Source organism: Nerophis ophidion, linkage group LG02 (assembly GCF_033978795.1).
Source record: "Nerophis ophidion isolate RoL-2023_Sa linkage group LG02, RoL_Noph_v1.0, whole genome shotgun sequence".
Classification (NCBI taxonomy): Eukaryota; Metazoa; Chordata; class Actinopteri; order Syngnathiformes; family Syngnathidae; genus Nerophis; species Nerophis ophidion.
In genome coordinates, this window is record NC_084612.1 from 32,278,338 (window position 1) to 32,302,876 (window position 24,539).

Consider the following 24,539-nt stretch of genomic DNA (forward strand, 5'->3'; position numbering starts at 1 on the left):
TAGAGGAAGCTTGCTTCTCTGATCTTCTTCGTGCTGGTAGGGTATCTGTTTTGTATAAAGCTATTTAACAGCAAGTGTCTGTATTTTGTAAAGAAGTGCTGGTTGTCTTGTTACAGTCCAGGATAAGTTTCTCATACCAGAGGACACAATACTGAAAGTCACAGATGACCAAAGTGGATGAGGATGTCTTTCCAGAACTTGCAGCCAAATAAATCTGTTTTGTCATCTACACTGATGATGGTAGAGCATTAAATCATGTTTGCAGATAAATATTATGTGATCTGCATCTTAACTCAGAGACAGCGGTCTGTTGAATGTCTTCTCATGTGCAGGTGGATAACAAGAATCTTAATAAATATAGCATTTGTTACTCATTAATTAAGTGTGGTTTGCATTTCAGAACTCTGGTTGAATCCTCCAGGAACTATGGTCACTGCTTAGGCATGACAGAATATGTAACTCTTTGTAAGTAATGTGTATGAGGTTATGTTCATGTTTTGTCTTTAGCCCGAGACTGCAATAGTAGTTTTGTGATATCTGATATTACTCTGTTTTGTGATCTTCAGATCTGTCTGTTCTGCAACAAGGAGAAGAAGTACCATCTTCTCCAAGTTTGACAGATGATATGTCTGTCTCAACAAGTCTTAGCAGTGACACTAGTGACTCAGGATGTAAAGGGAGTCAACCTTTGGACAGTAAACATCCAAGAAATGTATTAATAACTTGCAGTACATACATAAAATCCTTGCATGATTCCTGGAAATGACCTTGAAGGTGGTTTATAATTATTATATATAATAATCATAATTATATAGGAATATATAGAACGGTTAAATCTGAAAAATGGTTGAATTAAATACATTTTATGTCTTCCTCCTAACTCTAAAAAAGGGTTGATTTAATATAACGTAAGTGTTCCTCCTAACTCTGGTAATGAGTTAATATTTTAATTAACTAAATTTAAATGTTACATATACTCTAGATCAGATTAGAACTTTTAACACCTGAGGAGTAAAATTTTAACTCAGAAAAAGGGGTTCAAGATCTAACAAAAATAAACAGAAGTTATTTTTACTTAGCTCTAGAGCAGTGGTCTCCAACCTTTTTGTAGCTGCGGACCGGTCAACGCTTGATAATATGTCCCGCGGCCCGGCGGGAATGGGGGGGATTTATTTATTTAATTTTTTTCTCTGTCATGAAAAAGGGAGTTTTTTTTGGGTTGGTGCACTAATTGTAAGTGTATCTTGTGTTTTATGTAGATTTAATAAATAAAGGACTTTTTTTTTTTTTAAATAAATAAATAAATATTCTGTGGCCCAGTGGTTTGGGACCACTGCTCTAGAGTATATGCGTTGGTACACTAAAATTAACTAAAAACAAAAAACTAAATTTGCAGTGTACGTATCTCAAAAAGGAACCCCGCAGTTCAAGAAACTTTGCAGAACAACCATTCAATGTAAGCCTCACCTTCTCCAATCAGAGAAAATACAGAACATCTTTAATCCAGGCACTGTTGCCTTCCAATTAAACACAATGAGTTGTCTAGCCAATTAAGTAGTGAATGTTAGAGTATTTTTTTTAGATATTCTAAAGACGATGATGACGGCGTTGTAAAAAGACTGGCTGAAGACGATGAGGGCGGCTGGACTCTCTGCCTCTGCAGATCTGGAGCAGCAGGGTGGAACGCTGCAGGCGGCGAAGGCCAAGCAGGGCCTAAAGCTGCTGCAGGAAAGGGAAAAACAGGAAGTGAAAAACCCCAAAATAAGAGCGCAAGACAGGAACTAAAACTACACCCATATAATTACCAAGACACACAAAATAAGGCACGCCGCGGTGTGACAAGCCGTGACACTCTGCCCAGCTATTCTCGGTGTCACTCCTAAGTCACCCTCCCAAAGTGACTTAATTGAATTCAGAGACTCGACGTGTAAATAAAAAATTTGATTGTAAATATGTGTAATTGATCCTTTTGAAGTTGGAAGCGGTGCCAGAAAAACATCTAAAGCTGTGTCAGTCAGGAAATATGAAAACCTAGAGAAAGTATTACGAACAAAACTACGCATCCGTAGATATCTAAAACAGGGTTGATGGATTTAAAATTTGTCAAAAAGTTGCTGGAAAGAGGCAAAAGTGTTGTCAATGTATAAATCTTTAATGCTGTTGATCCCCAGACTTGACCATGTTAAAAAGGCGGTATCGACAATAGAGGGAGTGAAAGTATGATTAGCAGTGATGGTTGCAAGACTAGAAATAGTCTGTAACCCACAATAACACTTGAACTGAACCCAAATTCTGAATGAGGTTTCTACAATTTAATTTTTTCGTAAAAACAGAAGTAAAACTGTTAATAGGAGACTGAACCGTCCATCCATAAATTTGTGCCCTAATATATCAGCGCCCTGTTATAGGTCAGTTAGCCTCCATAACCAGCTATAATGGAGGAGGATCAAATGCTTCGTATTGTAGCCAATATTTACAAATTCTAATGTTGGTGGCCCAGTAATAAAAGCTAATGTTTGGTAGTGCTAATCCTCCCGACGATTTTGGTCTCTGTAAATATTGTTTACGTAAACTGTCCATCCATCCATTTTCTACCACTTGTCCCTCTCAGGGTTGCAGGGGGTGCTGGACCCTATCCTAGCTGCACTCAGGTGGATGGCGGGGAACACCCCGGACAAGTCGCCAACTGTGAGTCTTTTAATTCCAAATGAAGTCTAAAATCTGACTATCTAATTTAGGGAAGAAGGACTGAGGGAGAAACAGTGGTATACACTGGAAAAAATAGGAACGTCGCAAAAGTACATTCATTTGAACAGAGTTGACACGAACCACTGCAGATAAATTAAGTAAAGACAAGCGATAAAAATGTCCCTGATTTTCTGAACAGTTGAACAAAGTTGGCTTTATAAAGCTCTGCAAGTGAATGTGTCACCTGGACACCCAAGTACAATATGTAAAACTTTGCGAGGCGATTTTAAAGGGAAAATTGGTAAGGATATTTCTAAGCAGTTCAATTTGTAGCCAGAGACATGTCCAAAATCTTGAAGAGTAATTAAAGGACAATTGCACTTTTTTTTAAATTGTGCCCATTGTTTTCAAGCATTATGGGAGACAAGAAGACAAAAATTTTTGTTCTTCTTTCTAACAGAAAAATCAGCTTGTTATAGGTGGATAGCAATGCAGCTATTGGAAGCAATCAATTCTACCTCTAAATCACTTTAAAATGCATTAAAAAAAACATCAACAATACTTCATTTACATTACGTAACCCGTATAATAACCGAGCTATACTGCCTGAAAAACATGAACAATCATATTACAGTATCTGTAAAGTATTAGTCCACATTTCATGTTTTGTTTTACACAGCTGAGCTAGCCAGACAGCATATGTACTGTAGTTGTAATAACACGCATAGCATGCTGATCGACATTAAAGTTACTCACTTTATTGACAGTTGTTCGTCTGGTCCAGCTGGCCGGGTACAATTCCTGTCTGAGACATGGAGATCATCTGCATAGAGAGATTTTCACCTTCACATTTTGCCTACATATACCTGTAATAAGGGGATTGGCGCGATGCGCCATTGACCCAGGCTTAATGGCAAGAGTAAAAGGCAATGAGCCCAAGGGACAGCCCTGCCGTGTTGGATGATAGTGGCAAAAATATTGGGATTAAATTGTTTGTTCCCACCGAGGCCACCGGGAACAAATAGAGAAGCTTAACCCACAAAATAAAACAATTACCAAAGCGGAATCTCTCCAGGAAATAAAATAGATAATTCCACTCTCGCCTGTCAAAAGCCTTTTCTGCATCCAGTGACATCACTGCCTCTTGGGAGTTGGAATCAGGCACATTTAAAATGTACTGAAAATACTTCAAAGATAAGAAAAGGAGTGCCTATTTCGAATAAATGCATGAATAATTGAAAGGAGAATAGTGTAAAATGTAAAGCTAGGAGTTTAAATCAGGGGAGGCGGCATTGGGCCCCAAGAAATTGGCGTGTTTACATATTATAATGAACATATAGTTAATAATTATTATAATCGAATATTAAGAGTCTGTGAAAGTTCAACTCCTACCTTGATTACTTTTGTGACAACCTCTTTGAGGCTTTGTAATCAATCAGAAATATCAAGCACCTAAAAGTCAAATATGGATAAATGTGGAGAGATTTTTTTTGCATTTTTCCTGTCATGCCTTGCAATGGATTTTATTGGGTGTAATTTCGAATTGTGTATGTTGATGAGATGTTTTTTTTTATTTTAGCCACACCATTCAGTGTGCAAGTTGTGTTATGTGTGACCATGCTTGTTGACTTTTTGCGCCGGTTGAATTTATTTTTCCGCACCATGACTCGGAAAGGTTGTTTGGATTGGGTCATTTAAGTAAATGATGTGCTGACAAAAACAAAACAAACAAAAAACACATCATGGTCATTGAGTTGGGTTTCTCTCATCGTCCGCAAGATGGGGACAATTTGCCACCTGTCAGATTACTGGGAATTTACATTTATTAGTAAAGCACCCTGAACGGCTTGGTTGCTTATTGTATTTGAATTTGAATTTTAAAATGCAGACCGGCCGCATTTGGACACCCATGGTTAAGACAATAATTTAACATTCACATCCAACAGGCTAATCAAATGATACAAAGCGCACAAAAAGGGACCTTTGTCATTTTTCAAGAGGAGAGAAATTGACGCTTGGTTATGCACTATGGGAGGGGGCCAGATTTAAATGATTCATTGTACATAAACAATAATAAAGGGGCAAGCTTATGCCAACAATTTTTTACTGAACTGTGCAATCTACTACTAAAAGTTTCATTCAATCAATCAATCAATTTGGGCGGAGGGCGGGTACACCCTGGACAAGTCGCCACCTCATCACGGGGCCAACACAGATAGACATACCACATTCACACTCACATTCACACACTAGGGACCATTTAGTGTTGCCAATCAACCTATCCCCATGTGCATGTCTTTGGAGGTGGAAGGAAGCCGTCTTTCCTCGTAAACATCTGGGTTTTAAGACAGTGGTTCTCAACCTTTTTTCAGTGATGTACCCCCTGTGGACATTTTTTAAATTCAAGTACCCCCTAATCAGAGCAAAGCATTTTTGGCTGAAAAAAAGAGATAAAGTAGTAAAATAAAGCACTATGTCATCAGTTTCTGATTTCTTAAATTGTATAACAGTGCAAAATATTGCTCATTTGTAGTGGTCTTTCTTGAACTATTTGGAAAAAAAGATATACAAATAACTAAAAACTTGTAGAAAAATAAACAAGTGATTTAATTATAAATAAAGATTTCTACACATAGAAGTAATCATCAACTTAAAGTGCCCTCTTTGGGGATTGTAATAGAGATCCATCTGGATTCATCAACTTAATTCCAAACATTTCTCCACAAAAAAATTAATCTTTAACATCAATATTTATGGAACATGTCCACAAAAAATCTAGCTGTCAACACTGAATATTGCATTGTTGTATTTTTTTTTTTTTTAAGTTTATGAACTTACATTCATATTTTGTTGAAGTATTATTCAATAAATATATTTATAAAAGATTTTTGAATTGTTGCTATTTTTAGAATATTTAAAAAAAAATCTCACGTACCCCTTGGCATACCTTCAAGTACCCCCATTTGAGAACCCCTGTTTTAAGAGAATGCGTAAGAGTTGTCTAGCAAGGATATTCTTAGTCAGTCTATTTTTCCTAAATCTTTTGTCATAGCATGTATAAGAGATGATCTCCCCCCCTAATGTAAGCCTTCATTCTCCCAGAACACTGAGGCCGAGACTCCGGGGGCCTTGCTCAGGAGTATAAAGAAATCTATTTGACACAAAACCAAATCCACAAAGTCATCGTTTGAGATTAATCGTGTATAAAGACGCCATGGCGCACGTGTGATGTAGGTTTTTAACACATATATCCATTAAAATTGCAGCATGATCGGCGATAATTCATATAATACACTTATACGTGTCATAATAATGATACTCTACAGTAGTGGTTCCTAAACTTTTGTCATCAAGTAGTACCTCAGAAAACACTTGGCCCTCCAAGTACCACCATAATGACCAACATTAAAATACAGTAGTGTAACAGGCCTAAGTATTTAATAGAAACAAGACAAAAGTTTTTTTTGAGCAAGTATTTTTAATATTTTGGCCACTGTAGCATTACACACAGTTTGAACAATAACTGTGCTTGCATATAAGAAAATAAAACACTGTACTTAAATAATTGATCAAATAAAATTGCACATAAAAGTTAAAGTACAACTAGATAGAGCAGGGGTCGGGAACCTTTTTGGCTGAGGGAGCCATACAAGCCAAATATTTTTAAAAGTATTTCCGTAAGAGCCATATAATAATTTTTTTTTTAACACTGAATACAACTATATGCGTGGATTTTTAAGAAACACCAACATTTTTAGAGTAGAATAAGTCTCTTATTCTTTTTAATAACATTGTTATTCTGAGGCTAATCAAAAATAAATAAAATACTTCTTTCCATTAATGAGACTTCTTGAACAGGTGCGGTAGAAACTGGATGGATGAAAATGCATGAGAATGTTTTATATTTTGAACGTTATTTTTGACACTCTGATTACCAGCGGAATTATTCATTACTTATCGCGTTAAGCAATGTCAGCTAAGATTTATCTGAGAGGAAGATGCAGTCATCAAAAGAGCCACATCTGGCTCTAGAGCCATAGGTTCCCTACCCCTGAGATAGAGCCTGTGTACTATAAACACAGTTTGAAAAATCACTGATCTACACCAATGACTTCACTTCAGGGGATCCTTTGGGGAAACTTGAAGTTCGCAGTTGACACCATCTCTTTGCAAGGCATACATGGCGACAATTCTGCCTGCAGACAGGGCGGGGGGTGGAACAGCTGGCTTTCTGGTGCAGTCAGAACCATCTGGAGTTGAAGCTGCTCAAGACCCCCCTCATCATTCTGAACAGTAGTGTCTACTGTGGAGTTCCTCAGGTTTCTGGGATCCACAATCTGACAGGACCGTAAGCGGACCTCCCACTTAGACAAAATCCGAAAAAGGCACAGGAGAGGATGTACTTCCTGCGTCAGCTCAAGAAGTTCAGCTTGCCCCAGGAAGTGCTGGTCATGTTCTACACCAGGGGTCTCAAACATGCAGCCCGCGAGACGTTATTTTGCGGCCCGCACTTTGATATGACAATTTAACGTTGGTGCGGCCCGCGAGTTTAATATGAACGGCGCCTGACAGTGTCATACTTGCCAACGTTCCCAATTTTCCCGGGAAACCCCTGAATTTCGGGAAATGCATTCTCTCGAAATTCCTGTCGATTTATATCCAATCAACATTATTCAGGGAGCGCAATGATGGCACTGTCTTTAGCGCCCTCTATCTACATCCTGTTCAGACAGCGTGCAAGCCCAGTTATACGTTGCATCTGGCCGTGCACACAGGTGCTGTTGCAAGACATATTTGATCAACAGCTACACAGGTCACACTGAGGGTGGCCTTAATTTTTTTTTAAAAACTGTTACAAACGTGCCAAACAGTGAACCCACACCAAACAACAATGACAAACACATTTCGAGAGAACGTCGGCACTGTAAAACAACATAAACACAACAGAACAAATACCCAGAATCCCATTAAACCATAACTCTTCCGGGCTACAATATACACACCCCCGCTACCACCAACCCCCCACACCCTCTACTTGCGTTGGTTGAGGTGGTGTATATTTTAGCCCGAGAGAATTATGGCTGCAAGGTGTACTGGGTATTTGTTCTCTTGTGTTTAAGTTGTGTTAGGGTGTGGATGTTCTCCCAAAATGTGTTCGTCATTCTTGTTTGGTGTGGGTTCATAGTGTGGCACATATTTGTAAAAGTCTTAAAGTTGTTTATACGCCCACCCTCAGTGTGAACTGTATGGCTGTTGACCAAGTACGTCTTGCAGCCACGTATGTTGTCCTGCACAAGTCTCATAAAGCATGTTACAGAGCAGTCACGTTGGTCGTGTGATGTAAAACTGTGCACGATGACAAGTTGTGAAGCAGTAGTTCTCTTTTCGGGGGCATGCGTACCGCTGGGGGTAGTTGAAGGTATGCCAAGGGACAAGTCAGATCTAACAAAAATATTCTAAACAATAGCAGGGATTCATACCTTTATAAGTATATACATTGAATAATACTTCACAAAATATAAATGTAAGTTCATAAACTATGAAAAAATAATGCAACAGTCCAACACTCTGTGTGGACAGCTAAACTCTTTATGGACATGTTCCATTAATATTGATGGTGAAGATTTCTTTTTTTGTGGAGAAATGTTTAGAATTAAGTTCATGAATCCAGATGGATCTCTATTACAATCCCCAAAGAGGGCACTTTAAGTTGATGATTACTTCTATGTGTAGAAATCTTTATTTATAATTGAATTACTTGTTTATTTTTCAACACGTTTTTTAGTTATTTTTATATATTTTTTTCCAAATAGTTCAAGAAAGACCACTACAAATGAGCAATATTTGCACTGTTATACAATTTAATAAATCAGAAACTGATGACGTAGTGCTGTATTTTACTTCTTTATCTCTTTTTTTCCAACCAAAAATGTTTTGCTCTGATTAGGGGGTACTTGAATTAAAAAATGTTCACAGTTCACAGTGAAAAAAGGTTGAGAACCACTGTTGTAGAGGACGTTAAAGGCAGTGCAGTCACGGCAGCCCTTAATAAAATTGAAAATTGGGACAAATTCGGGAGAATGGTTGCACCGGTAGATTGTCGGGAGGTGCACTGAAAGTATGTTGCTAGGGTGGGAAAGCCATTCGTAGAAGGTGAATTCAATAAAAAGTGCATGTTAGATTTTTTAAGAAATCTTTTCTTGCGGCCCAGCCTTACCCAGTTTCTGCATCCAGTGGCCCCCCAAAAAATTGAGTTTGAGACCCCTGTTCTACACTTCCATCATTTAGTCTGTCCTGTGCACCTCCATCATTGTTTGGTTTGGATTTGCATCCAAGCTGAACCAACACAGACTACACAAGCACTTAGTACTGCAGAAAAAGATAATTTGTGTCGAGTAGACCTCCCCCCGTCCAGGACTTACATATACCTGTCCAGGGTCAGGAAACAAGCAGGTAGTATTATTGCAGAGCCCTCACACCCTGGTAACAAACAGTAGATACTTCTCCCTGCCGGCAGGCGTTACAAATCACAGTACGTCAAAACAACCCATCACAACAACAGTTTTTTCCCTCAGGCTATTAATATGATGAACACTGTGAAATAACTATAACACTGTCAATGTACTATCACATGTTCATGTCACTATCTTTTTCCTTAGCTCTGTTCACCAATGCACTATTATGTAATAGCTGTGCACATATTAGTATTTAATTACTTGTTATATTTTGACTTAATACATCCATGCATCCATTTTCTACCGCTTATTCCCTTTGGGGTCGCGGGGTGGGGGGAGGGGGGGGGGGGGTATGGGGGCTGGTGCCTATCTCAGCTACAATCGGGCGGAAGTCGGTGTACACCCTGGACAAGCGCCACCTCATCGCGGGGCCAACACAGATAGACAACATTCACACTCACATTCACACACTAGGGCCAATTTACTGTTGCCAATCAACCTATCCCCAGGTGCATGTCCTTGGAAGCTTCACGGTGGCAGAAGGGTTCGAGTGTCTGCCTCACAATACGAAGGTCCTGAGTAGTCCTGGGTTCAAATCTTTCTGTATGGAGTTTGCATGCCCTCCCCATGAATGTGTGGGTTCCCTCCGGGTACCCCAGCTTCCTCCCACCTCCATTTTGACTTAATCGTTAATATTTATGTTGAACAAGAGGTCAGAGCCTATCAAATCAAGTTCTTAGTGTGTTAAACATACAGTACTTGGTCTATGTAACTGATTTTGATAATATTATTACTGCAACTCCTTAGGGTTAACCCTCCCTTACCATGAATTGATTAACGTGGACCCCGACTTAAACAAGTTGAAAAACTTATTCGAGTGTTACCATTTAGTGGTCAATTGTACGGAATATGTACTGTACTGTGCAATCTACTAATAAAAGTATCAATCAATCAAACCTGTTTTTTTTTTTTCTTTAGCCCAGCGATGCTTCTGTTTTTAACTTTATAAAGTTAAAAACAGGACCATTTATAGGCAATGAGAGGCAAAAGACTTCTCCTATCCTGCCATAGGTACGTTTATTCTATTTTTACTTTTCTTCTATCACCTCATCCTTGTTACAAAATGCTGGTGCTGTGTGAAGACTTTCTAATATCATCCAAGAAATCTTAATATTGAACTTCAAGAACTATATGTATATATCTTATCTTAATACTGATGACGTTGTATGTTTAAATTTACATATTTAAATTACATGAAAAAAATAGAAATTCATACTTTGAAAAGCCCAGGAGCACCCTCTATTTATGGCCCCTTGTACAACAGCCTCACTCTTCCCTCCATTTCGAGTCGACACCCTTGGTTATAGGCAACAAACTGTCAAATCAATGTCTATTCAGCGTGAACGCACACCAAAAAGCAATTCTTAAAAGTAGAATTCAGTGATGGAATGAAATAAGGAGCCACAAATGTTTCAGAAACAACGTGGCTTCTTGTCTGACTCACTGGTGCAAGTAGAACCCAGAATGCTTTACGTTTACGGTACATTGCGGAAAATACGTCACATTGGTGTGGTTTTGGAGATGTCACATCCGGTGGATTGGATAAACGCACCTAATGACACAATAATACTGGAATTAATTCATCCAACTGCAATATTGCTTCCACCAAACGCAATTATGCTCATATAAAGTAGTTTTTTAAAAAAAGGTTGCAACTGCAATACCGTACAAAATATTGCACACGAGGTGCAATAAATGTACATTTACTGCTCCCAACAGGATTGGAGTAAAAAAAGTATATAATTGCAAAATTTGTACTTTTAGCAGTGCCACGTACTGAAAAATCGAAGGCACTCTATTTTTTTGTATGCGTCAATTGTAAAGCCCCTTTAATTATGGAAAAAGGCTAAGACAAATGTTTATATATATATATATATATATATACACACACACACACACACACACTACTCAGTGGCCTAGTAGTTAAGAGTGTCCGCCCTGAGATAGGCAGGTTGGGAGTTCAAACCTCGGGTGAGTCATACCACAGGCTATATAAAAATGGAACCCATTGCCTCCCTGCTTAGCACTCAGCATCAAGGGTTTCCCAGGTGCGGTACCGCTGCTGCCCACTGCTCCCCTCACTTCCTAGGGGGTGATCAAGGGGATGGTTCAAAAGCAGAGGACAAATTTCACCACACCTAGTGTGTGTGTGACAATCATTGGCACTTTAATATATGTATACACATACACACACACACACATTAGATATGTATTCATTTTGGATGCCTTTGTTTAGGATGAGGAGCCTGTTTCTCTGTTCTTATTTTGCATACTCTGCTGATCGTTGCATTCTATCAAACATTGTCAGTAATTGCAGGTGTGAGAAAAGTTAATATAATCAGACAAAAGCCCTGCAGTATTGTAGACGGATGAAATATAAATATTTTGGTATTTTCATTGTCTTATTCAAAATACTACACAGAATATATGATCCTTTAGCTGGTGGTGAAACTGAATGAAACATTTACCAATTTCAAAAATGATATTTCAAGAATCGGCATGATGAGTTGGAGCCTCTCAGCTGGCTTTGCAGGCCACACAGACAAATAACCATTTGTATTCACATGGATGAGAAATAGTGTCCAATGAACCCAATATGCATGTTTTAGGACATTTTAGACAATACTGTACATCTCAAAAATGACTTTATTGATTAGAAAAGTGGAAAATGAAGCCTTCTTGATCACATACAAGCTACACTAATCCACACACATTACAATGCTTATAATCCTGTATTTCAGGAAATGCAGTACTAAAAGTTCTTTGTCACTTCTTTGATATTATTGTAATTGTTCCAATAAGTTGACAACTACGTGTGTTCTTAGTGTGGGGAAAGACATTATACCCACTTTATTCAACATAATTTCTAAAAGGTTGACATTTTTTAACTAAAATATATCATATACATGTAATGGTAGACGGTCTGACAAAAATGTTATCAAAATGCATGTAGGATATTACTTTAAGCCATTCTTGGTATTTGAGATGTTAAGTAATATGATAAACAAATACATGTTTCCATGTAGTCAAAGCTCAAGTGTGTCCTCCACAAACAAATGTACGGATCAAGGTTAACGGATCCACTATCATCACAGAATATCTACAAATTTTGCTTGCGGTGGCATGTTTTGAGATAGACGTAATGTTTTCCTGTCATTGAATTGTTCTGTTAATGGTTGATGAGGAATATTTACGGTTTTAAATGTGTAACAAGTGTTTTTGTGATTTGTATTGTTCGTCCGTCCATCTGTTCCCTGCTTAGTCTGTGTTGGGTTCTGGGTCGGGGAGGCAGTCCTCTGGGATGTTTGCGTCGACAAGTGACTTATCTACATCGCCATCCAAAGTAACTGAGGCCAAGGAGGCAGGCAGAGAGGGCGGCAGATCCTCTACTGGCAACGTTGCCACAGATTCCGGTTGTTCCTCGCTAGCATGAGGAAAGTGTTCAGTCTTTTCAATTTTAGGTTCATCATCCGTGGGAATTGTTTCGTTTGGTGATTCTTTCGAAACTGCAGTTGGTTGAGCCGGTACAAAAATCCTGATCAAAGAGAGGGGATAAACATACGGGAAGAAAAAACTGTGGTACTGGTAGTGTCATCATGAATATGTTTAGATCGTGGCTACAACGATTCGTTCAAGACAAGTCACTCCTGTGCAAAACTCACAGGATTTATTGATGGTCATAGTTTTGTTCATGTTATATCACAGTTCTCTAAAGGCTGGAAGATCTAAGCTTTGTTTACACTGTAAGTACATTTTAATTTTTGGTGGATTCTTTTGTGTGCACAGTGCAATTCTGAATTTTTCATATCCGACCCATTCGTATGTGGATATAAATTGGATGTAAATGCGATACGTCCTCAATGTAAACGCTACTGCGCTCAGGTTGCATTCATCAGGTCAGAACATCATCAAAAAGCAATAAGGGTCATTAATATTCAATAAAATAGATGGTTACAAAATTAAAAGTCAACAACAGAGCAGAAAACCGGTGAAAATATTGGAGTGTTGAAAGTTCCACCACTCCTGCTTCCGACTGCTCGCCCACAGGCACGCTCTTCAAGCGGACATCAAAGCAAAATGTCCTAAATCTGCCAGAGCCAAAATACTCGTCCTCCTCCTTTTTAATCTTCAACACGCAATAATTTAATCAGAAAATGTGAGTTTAATTGCACAGAATCTTTAAAATTGCCACAAATGCGCCAGTACAGAGACCAACTGGAGTGGAAGCTATGTTTACTTCCGTAAACTTTGTAGTACGTGTGACGTCATGTCCGCATGTGGGTCAGATTGCATTTACATTAGAAATGACATTTTTTTTGTAATGTGAACGGCCATTAGAAAGATCGGATTTGACAAAAAAATCTGAATTGGACATCCGACCCTGCAGTGTACACGTAGCCTTAGTCAGTGAACTACGCCTTTAAAATGAGAAGTGCACTTATTTTGGAACACATTAAGGTTTGTGTAGATTGCATAAATCTTTAAAATTGATAATCTAACATGTAGGTTGTAACATTGTGTTTTCTACTCACGTTCCAGCTCCGGCTCGGTTGTCTGTGGTGTGAAAAATGAACAAAAAACAACTTTAGAAAAACTTGCAACAACACAAACATGACCAACAAGAAAATGGTGTGTACCTTTCTCTTCAATAACTTTGCATACATGATTAGGTCGGTCATTTAAATGTTTGGACATGATGTCCCCGCCTGATGCATTCACCAGGAGGTCACAGTTGAGACACACCAGTGTGAATCTGCAGGAAAACCATGTTATCAGACAAAAAAAAAAAAAGATAATTAAAAAAAACAAACTTGTATTGACCGGGGGCCATTTTTAACTTGCAGCTAGTTTTTTTCTAAATTTTATTGGCCCTTGACATGTTCTGAAAATTAAATTAACTCATTATTAGTGTTAGTTTGAATATAACTCATGAACAACTATGTTTCATCATATATAACACAAAAGCTAAGATAACATTTTTTTCCGAAATAACTTCGACGCTGACTCATTGGTATCAGCATCTTTAATGTACAAAATATATCAAAGTGGGGCTTCACATTCTTTATATTTTTTAGTACACAGCTCTGAGTGGAACAAAATTAAAGCTGGGGTACCCAAATGTTTTGCCAATCAGCTGTGGGGTAAACACGATTATTAAGTATAGAGCAACACCATGAGTGAAGAGTTTAGACCCATGCCACCATTTATACAGGTTGTAGAGATGGCCACACTTGATTGATGGCAACTAGTTAGCTTTGCAGACATGCCATCAAATTACTTTGTGAGCTTGGCAAAACCCCAGGTTTAAAGCAAATACAATTACAAGTATTTTGATATCAAAATACCTGTAATCAGCTTTATCAACATGCCCTCTAAACTTTAGGTTGTGCTACTCGACTTTTGGTGCAACATCCAACCGTACACTAAACGTTCTGGCTTGTTGCTTACCGGCATAAAAATATTGGTTACGATGCTGCCGTGTTATGCAATACACATAGGGCCTGATCTATTAAGAGTTTGCTGGTACTAAAACAAACTTACACAATTGATAGTCCAAGCAAAAGGTGATCTACTAAGCTTGTGCGCCAAATATTGTCTGTTAATTGAGCGAAATAGAGTACAATGCATTGTAGAATGCTTGCCGTCATTCGTATGCAGAATATATGCGGATTATCAGAACGCCTACGATACTAGGTAGAGGAGATGCAAGTATAATCATATAGCGTGTGCAATGTAATTTATCAAGCCTGAAACTGCTTGTTGTCGCGGTTGTATCCATATTTAGCATGTTTGAAAGGTACGTGCAAACTGGCACACTTGTGTGAGAGAAAGGAGGGGATGTGGTGCAATGACAGACAATGGAGAGAAAATCCTCCTTCTGTGTGCATGTCAACATATTTGACAGTAAGGAATAAAGTTATTGAACAGATCTATTCAGCAATGCCCTTTTTATTTTTGCAAGATGACTTAAGGGGCTGATTGGAGCCAGCAGACAATTTGTTTTGATGTATGCTTTTTTTTTTTTTTAAATGTATGAATAGCGTTTGATAAAAAACTTCTTGCAACATGCATTTTCTTGTGTTTGGATTATTCCAGCACACCATCGCCAAGTATTGCTGAGGTTTTTGGGACAAAACTGATGCCTCCTAGAGCGCACTTTTGGCATGCTAAAAAATAAGTTCTGTTGTCTATATCTTGCTCTTATATTGTCCAGAAAAGGTGGCGCAGATAATAGTTGTTTGTGGCACTTTCCATAATATAGTGCCACTGGTTGGCACATGATGCGATGGATTGTGACAGCCAGTAAATCCTTTTTTAAATTAGGCAGTCTGCACCAATTTTCCCTCCAATTTTTCATGTGTGAGCAAACGCCAAAACTCCTTGAGCGTTCAGTGGCGCACATGTGAGTGACGGCAGACGTGCACACTGTTATGCGCTTATCTTTTTATTCGATTTTGTGTGCGGCCTAGATTTGCCGTGCGCAGAGAAGGCGTGAGCAGTGTCCAATTGCACAGGCGCGTACTTTATAGCAGGGGTCTCAAACTCAATTTACATGGGGGCCACTAGATGCAAAACTGGGTAGGGCTGGGCCGCAAGAAAAGATTTCTTAAAAAATCTAACACGCACTTTTTAATGAATTCACCTTCTACGAATGGCTTTCCTGCAACATACTTTCCTGCAACATACTTGCCAACCCTCCCAACCATTCTCCCGAATTTGTCCCAATTTTCACCCGGCCGACATTATTAAGACCTGCCGTGACTGCACTGCCTTTAACGTCCTCTACAACAATGGTTCTCAACCTTTTTTCACTGTGAACTGTGAACATTTTTTTAATTCAAGTACCCCATAATCAGAGCAAAGCATTTTTGGTTGGAAAAACAGAGATGAAGTAAAATACAGCACTATGTCATCAGTTTCTGATTTATTAAATGGTATAACAGTGCAAATATTGCTCATTGGTAGTGGTCTTTCTTGAACTATTTGGAAAAAAATCTATAAAAATAACTAAAAAACTTGTTGAAAAATAAACAAGTAATTCAATAATAAATAAAGATTTCTACACATAGAAGTAATCATCAATTTAAAGTGCCTTCTTTGGGGATTGTAATAGAAATCCATCTGGATTCATGAACTTAATTCTAAACATTTCATCACAAAAAAAGAAATCTTCAACATCAATATTAATGGAACATGTCCATAAAAAAGTCTAGCTGTCCACACTGAGTGTTGGATTGTTGAATAATTTTTTCATAGTTTATGAACTTACATTTATATTTTGTGAAGTATTATTCAGTGTATATATTTCTAAAGGTTTGAATCGCTGCTATTTTCTAGAATACTTTTGTTAAATCTCACTTGTCCCTTGGCATACCTTCAAGTACCCCCAGCGGTACGCGTGCCCCCCAAAAGAGAACTACAGCTTTAAAACTTGTCATCGTGCACACTTTTACATCACACGACCAACGTGACTGCTCTGTAACATGCTGTATGAGACTTGTGCAGGACAACATACGTGGCTGCAAGACGTACTTGGTCAACAGCCATACAGGTCACACTGAGGGTGGGCGTATAAACAACTTTAAGACTGTTACAAATATGCGCCACACATTGAACCCACACCAAACAAGAATGACAAACACATTTTGGGAGAACATCCGCACCCTAACAACTTAAACACAAGTGACCAAATACTCAGAACACCTTGCAGCCATAACTCTCTCGGGCTAAAATATACACCACCTCAACCAACGCAAGTAGGGAGGGTGGGGGTTGGTGGTAGCGGGGGTGTGTATATTGTAGCCCGGAAAAGTTAGGAGTGAATGGGATTCTGGGTATTTGTTCTGTTGTGTTTATGTTGTGTTACGGTGCTGATGTTCTCCCAAAATATGTTTGTCATTCTTGTTTGGTGTGGGTTCACAGTTTGGCACATATTTGTAACAGTTTTAAAGGTTTTTTTTACAGCCACCGTCAGTGTGACATGTGTAGCTGTTGATCAAATACGTCTTGCAACAACACACGTGTGCACGGCCAGATGCACGCTGTTTGAACTAGATGTAGAGGGCGCTAAAGACAGTGCCATCATTGCGCTCCCTGAATAATGTTGATTGGATATAAATCGACAGGAATTTCGAGAGAATGCTTTTCCTGAAATTCAGGGGTCTCCCAGGAAAATTGGGAACGTTGGCAAGTATGACGCTGTCAAGCGCCGTTTCTATTAAACTCGCGGGCCGCACCAACGTTAAATTGTCATATCAAAGTGCGGGCCGCAAAATAACGTCTCGTGGGCCGCATGTCTGAGACCCCTGCCTTAGAGGGAACGTTGGTCAGCACCAATTTTGCACTTGTAATACCCAGACTTAATAGATGACCACAGCCACTAATTGGACATGCAATTTTGCAGTTTGCACACGCTATTTAGAGCTTATTATTTAGATCTTAGTAGATCAGGCCATCATGTTTCCCTTTCCACTTTCTCATGCCCTTCAATTCATTATCAAAGTAAAAAAGTTGTTAAGTGTGATTACTTTTTAATGTTTACAAATAACAGCACCCTTTTATATATTGCCTGCTTTCAATCATTGACAATCCTCTTTGCCATTTGTTTGTTAAGTCCTCCTTCTGTAATATTAGCTTTTACAGTAGTGGTTTTATTAAAACCTACTTTAATACAGATGAATGTTTCTTCTGATCCATTTTGTGAAATCTGCTCTTGTTGACGGTGCTATGAAATCTATAAAAAGAGCAAAGAAACAATAAAAGACACATACGCCTAACAATAAGCCTCAAATTAAGTTTCAAATCAAACGTACCTTATCATGTGATTTCCAATGGCAACTTTGCAACATGTGCGATAATTGCACGCGCCACAATTGGAGATTACAGGGAAGTGTAAAAAGAAATCTTCAACTCGGGCATTGCATTCGATGCAGGTGTAAATCCCTCCATTCACACTGAAGATGAGAATATAGTAAAAAAATAAATAACACCTTGTCCAATGCTATCATTTTGTTTTGATTAGAGAGTCCCATTACAACAAACCACACTAATTTGTTTACATGCTATCACTGCAGCTTTATCTTGATTATTTCTAGCCTGTTTAATGAGTGTCTGAAACCATATTTAAATAAGGTAGTTTTACTATCACCAGGCTGTAATAATGTCTAATAATCTGCTTTGGGACTGTCATAAATATCCAGGAGCTCCATACTAGTGAGTCCTGAAAGGTTCAGGGAGGCAATAAAATGGCCTCTGGAGGACTGAAGCTTTCTAGATACATGCAAGTTGTTTCCATTTGAATTTGGATTGGCAAAGTAAACGGCTTATGTAACAAACCTGATGTGGGTTAGCGACATGTTGAACTTTCCATGCATGTTCTTCTTTCTCTGAAAGGGTTTGGTTTCAGAGGGGTTTGGTTTAGATTTGGACAGACCAAGTGGAGGCTTTGTTTTTGCACCGACACTTAGTGTTTCTGGAGTCAAGGTAAAAGTCGCTCTATCTACAGAGCTGGACAAGGCAGGTGTCTTGCCACTGAGGGAAGCCCGAATGGTCACCTAGAGGAATGAAAAAGAATGTGAATGACACACTTCCTTTAATAAGTTAAAGTGGACCGAGGATGAATTTAGTCTCTTTAGACGAAATGTTCTGAATGTTTTTACAATGTTTGAGTAATCATATTAAACAATGCCAAACAGTCAAATCACAAGGTTGCCGTGAGCTTGCACACATTTTTGGATGCCTGTCCGCTGGCTTTTGCAGTCTGGTTACGTTGCGAAGACCCTGCAAGGAGGATGTACTTATTTGGACATATAAGTAAAGCTCTTAGCCAGAGGAGGAGGAACAAATTAGGATAAAGTGTTACTTAAACAAATTTCGGCCTATGCATAATAACGCTGACATACAACAATGCAGAGAAAAATGCTGGTAAAAGCACTGTTTTTTATGCAAGTTTGTATTGATGGGGGAATGTGGAGGTGTACCTAATGTGACCGGGTTAATCTTTATATTGTTCATGAAGTTTATTGGTTGACCGTGTCTGGAAATAAAATATTGGTGACGACTTCAAGATATACACTTAAACAGTGTACATTTACAAAAGATAAAACATGATACTGTTAAAGAGTGTGAGGTGTGGTTTCATTGTAATCTGGGAACATTTTACAGACAAATGCAGAAAATAAGTTATAAAGGTAACTGTTCAATGAATTGGTTTATTATATAATATTTTTGGACTGATTAGAATATATTAAAAACATAAACAAAAAACAAAAGTGACTACGTAGCAAAATTTACACCAAAATATATCAAATACCGTATTTTTCGGATTATACTGTAAATCGGTCCGGAGTATACGTCGCACCGGCCGAAAATGCATAATGAAGAAGGAAAAAAACATATACGTCACAGTGGAGTCGCATTTTTTGGAGAAATTTATTTGATAAAATCCAACACCAAGAATAGACATTTGAAAGGCAATTTAAAATAAATAAAGAATAGTGAACAACAGGCTGAATAAGTGTACGTTATATGACTCATAAATAACCAACTGAGAAGGTGCCTGGTATGTTAACGTAACATATTATGGTAAGACTCATTCAAATAACTATAACATATAGAACATGCTGTACGTTTACCAAACAATCTGTCATTCCTAATCGATAAACTCTGCCAACTCCAAAGGTATGCGCCTCTTCCCATTGTCGTTTTCTGCTGCATATTTCACTACGTCCAGCTTGTAATCTGCAGTAAATGATTTCCTTTTCGGTGCCATTTTTGTTCAGCCCTTCTCAATTTTTAAAAGTTACCGCGAACGATGAAATGATCCATTTTAATAGCTACACCAGTAGCATATAGCGGTTAGCATTCCATGACCCACAATGCACTTCTGCCATGACCCTCCGACGCCGAATTCTTATTGGTTGACGTGTATGTGACGATTGATGACATTTTCTTCGTCTCTTCCGCGAATGAGATAAATAATATTATTTTATATTTTACGGTAATGTGTTAATTTCACACATAAGTCGCTCCGGAGTATATGTCCCGGCCAATATATGAAAAAAACTGTGACTTATAGTCCGAAAAATACGGTACATAATATCCAGACCACAAAGAATGTTTTAAAAGTAGATGAAAATCATAATAGGTCCCCTTAAGTGAGAATGGTCAGTGAAAAGATGAGTCACACCTTTGTCCCTGCTGGGAGTCCCTCCAGAATCTCAGGTTTTTTGAAAGTCTTGTGGACCTGAGTCCTATGTTCCACTCTGTCCTTGTTGGTGAGGAAATTAAGTCGACATTTTCCACAGCGATGGATGCCTTTGTTCTGAAATAAATTAAAGTGCAAAAGTGTGATCAATTGTATTCAAAAGACCTCATTAGGATTCAACAAAGGAAAATATTTAATATTTGATTGGGTGTTTTGCTTAAAAGTTTGGTTTTAAATGCTATACCTAGTACTTTAATGGCAGGTGACAAAAAACATTTTCCTGTCTGAACCTTTGATTTATTACTCTAAGATTCCTGACAGAACAATGAAAGTGCAAATTGTCACAATAATCCAAACTCACACTTATTTAAAATGATGGTGGCCATTAAATCAGCCGTGCAGCTAGGTTTTTTTTTTTTAACTGTCCAGCTTCTCAGGTAAATCATATGGTTGATGTAGACGCCCATATTGGCTGTTCAAATTAACTTTACAAAAGAGAAGGAGACTTCTCTTGTTGCCTTATTTGTATTTGACTTTATTAAATGTACTTATACTATCATTGGGTGCAGCCGGGCCCGAGCAGAAGGGGATAGAAAGAGAAAAAAAGGAAGACAGAGGTGTGAATTGTAGGTACAAGACAGAGAGACAAAAACAACAGCAAACACAAATATAACAACAACAATAGAACAACATCAGCAAATATGATATGTACAAATATGATGGTAAAAGTGATAGCAAAAAAGCAGTTAGCAGGATAAATAATGATACAGAAATGACAATGAGCATTATTACACTACAGAAATACAAATACCAATAGAAAAAGCGATATTAACTATGAACAATACTAATAATTTACCTCTATTATCAAAACACTGTTGTTCAAATGCAACAATACATATATGTAACAATAACTAGAGATACAAAAGAATGTAAAAAATGGAGGGGAAGAAAGAGAACCAACAAAGTGAATGTCTGTGTGGATGTATGAACTTGGAGTATGTAGGTATGTGCTGTATTTGTGTATGTATGTGGGAGCGTAGGTACCTATGTATGTATGTATGTATGTATGTATTTATGAATAACTGTGTGTATGTGAGTATATGTGTATTTTTATGTACAATTTATTTGACTCCCAGTGTGTATGGGAGCCAGAGTACAGCCCCAGCCACCCAGAGAGCCCAACCCACAAACAGCAGGTGTGGCGCCCAGGGAACAAGGGACCACCGGCCCCACGCAGCGAGGCCGGCCAGACACAGGAACCCCAGAGCCCGGCCCACAGTGCCGCCCCGAAGAACCAGTAGTAGGCCGCAAACAGATGCGCCCAGCAGAGGACAAGGTACGGGAGAAACAGGGGGAAGTGGAATTCTTTCCCATTCTTGTTTTATGTAGAGCTTTACTCTTTCAACAGTCCGGGGTCTCCGCTGTCGTATTTTACGCTTCATAATGCGCCACACATTTTCGATGGGAGACATGTCAGGACTGCAGGCGGGCCAAGAAAGTACCCGCAATCTTTTACTACGAAGCCATGCTGTTGTAACACGTGGTTTGGCATTGTCTTGCTGAAATAAGCAGGGGCGTCCATGATAACGTTGCTTGGATGACAACATATGTTGCTCCAAAGCCTGTATGTACCTTTCACCATTAATGGTGCCTTCACAGATGTGTAAGTTACCCATGCCTTGGGCACTAATACACCCCCATACCATTACAGATGCTGGCTTTTGAACTCTGCGCCTATAACAATCTGGATGATTATTCTCCTCTTTGTTCTGGAGGACACCACGTCCACAGTTTCCAAATATAATTTGAAATGTGGACTCGTCAGACCACAGAACACTTGAACCACTTTGCATCAGTCCATCTTAGATGAGCTCTGGTCCAGCGAAGCCTGGCGGCGTTCCTTGGTATAATTGATAAATGGCTTTCGCTTTGCATAGTAAAGTTTTAACTTGCACTTACAGATGTAGCAACCAACTGTAGTTCGTGACAGTGGTTTTCTGAAGTGTTCCTGAGCCCATGTGGTGATATCCTTTACACACCGATGTCCCTTTTTGATGCAGTACCGCCTGAGGGGTCAAGGGTCTGTAATATCATCGCTTACGTGGAGAGATTTCTCCAGATTCTCTGAACCTTTTTAAGACTTTACGGACCGTAGATGGTAAAATCCCTAAATTCCTTGCAACAGCTCGTTGAGAAATGTTGCTCTAAAACAGTTCGAGAATTTGCTTACAAATTGTTGACCCTCGCCCCATCCTTGTTTGTGAATTACTTAGCATTTCATGGAAGCTGTTTTTATACCCAATCATAGCACCCACCTGTTCCCAATTAGCCTGTGCACCTGTGGGATGTTCCACATAAGTGTTTGATGAGCATTCCTCAACTTTATCAGTATTTATTGCCATCTTTCCCAACTTCTCTGTCACATGTTGCTGGCATCAAATTCTAAAGTCAATGATTATTAAAAAAAAAAAAGTTTATCAGTTTTAACTTCAAATATGTTGTCTTTGTAGCATATTCAATTAAATATGTGTTGAAAATGATTTGCAAATAATTGTTTTCCGTTTATATTTACATCTAACACAATTTCCCAACTCATATGCAAACGGGATTTGTATATATATAGTGGCGGGCACTAGGACCTTGCTCACACCCAACAGAAGGGGTGTGGTTTGTTCTTCTGAGAAACACTCTAAAAGTGCATGTTGTGTTGTGTAATTCTTATGTTGGCAGTCTTGCAATAAAGACCTAAAAGAAACAACGCTGTGTTTTTTACATTTGCCACATTGGTGACCCCAACGTGATTTCCAATTTGGCAAATGTAAGAAACACAGGGTTGTTTCTCTTAGGTCTTTATTGCAAGACTGCCAACATAAGAATTACACAACACGCAATTTTAAACTGTTTCCCAGAAGAACAAACCACACCCCTTCTGCTGGGTTGCTGGGTGTGAGCAAGGTCCTAGTGCCCGCCACAATATTCAAATATATACACACACACACACACACACACACACACACACACACACACACACACACACACACACACACACACACACACACACACACACACACACACACACACACACACACACACACACACACACACACACACACACACACACACGTGCTGTTCATATTATTAGAATATCATGAAAAAGTTGATTTATTTCAGTAATTATATTCAGAACGTGAAACATACATATTATATCAATTCATTACACACATAGTGATATATTTGAAAAGTTTATTTCTTTAAATTTTGATGATTAATACTGACAATTACTGAAAATCCCAAATTCGGTATCTCAGAAAATTAGAATATTAGTTACGACTAGTACCAAATATTTTTTAGAAATGTGGGCCAACTGAAAAGTATGAACGTGGAAAGTTTCAGCATGTACGGCAATCGATACTTAGTTGCAGCTCCTTTTGCCTGAATTGCTGCAGCAATACGGCGTGGCATGGAGTCGACCAGTCTGTTGCACTCCTCAGGTGTTATGAGAGCCCAGGTTGCTTTAATAGTGACCTTCAGCTCTTCAGCATTGTTGGGTCTGGCATCTCGCATCTTCCGCTTCACAATACCCCATAGGTTTTCTATGGGGTTAAGGTCAGGTGAGTTTGCAGGCTAATCAAGAACAGGGATACCATGGTCCTTAAACCAGGTACTGGTAGATTTGGCACTGTGTGCAGGTGCCAAGTCATGTTGGAAAATGAAATCTTCACCTCCATAAAATTGGTCCGCGCCAGGCAGCATAAAGTGTTCTAAAACTTCCTGGTAGACTGCTGCATTGACCCTACCTAGACCTCAGGAAACACAGTGGACCAACAACAGCAGATGACATGGCACCCCAGACCATTACCGATTGTGGAAATTTGACACTGGACTTCAGGCAACGTGGATTCTGTGCCTCTCCTGTCTTCCTCCAGACTCTGGGACCTTGATTTCCAAGGGAGATACAAAATTCACTTTCATCTGAAAACATAACTTTGGACCACTCAGCAGCAGTCCAGTCCTTTTTGTCTTGAGCCCAGGCGAGACGCTTTTGACGTTGTCTCTTATTCAAGAGTGGCTTTATACAAGGAATGCGACAGCTGAAGCCCATATCTTGCATACGTCGATGCGTGGTGGTT

At 38.8% G+C, this 24,539-nt stretch overlaps 1 protein-coding gene across 3 annotated transcripts in view; it reads right to left on the reverse strand.

Annotated features, from left to right (window-relative positions):
* Nucleotides 1-11,831: 11,831 nt before the first annotated feature.
* znf280d (zinc finger protein 280D) overlaps nt 11,832-24,539 on the reverse strand; it is a 52,190-nt gene continuing 39,482 nt past the window's right edge. For all 3 annotated transcript variants that reach the window (XM_061881847.1, XM_061881837.1, XM_061881854.1), the window contains 7 exons: nt 20,392-20,526; nt 18,540-18,757; nt 18,017-18,157; nt 17,869-17,937; nt 13,841-13,956; nt 13,736-13,757; nt 11,832-12,738 (listed from right to left, as the gene is read on the reverse strand). In XM_061881847.1, coding sequence (XP_061737831.1) covers nt 12,462-12,738; nt 13,736-13,757; nt 13,841-13,956; nt 17,869-17,937; nt 18,017-18,157; nt 18,540-18,757; nt 20,392-20,526 — 978 coding nt within the window. In that variant the 3' untranslated portion in view covers nt 11,832-12,461. The remainder of the gene's footprint in view (nt 12,739-13,735; nt 13,758-13,840; nt 13,957-17,868; nt 17,938-18,016; nt 18,158-18,539; nt 18,758-20,391; nt 20,527-24,539) is intronic.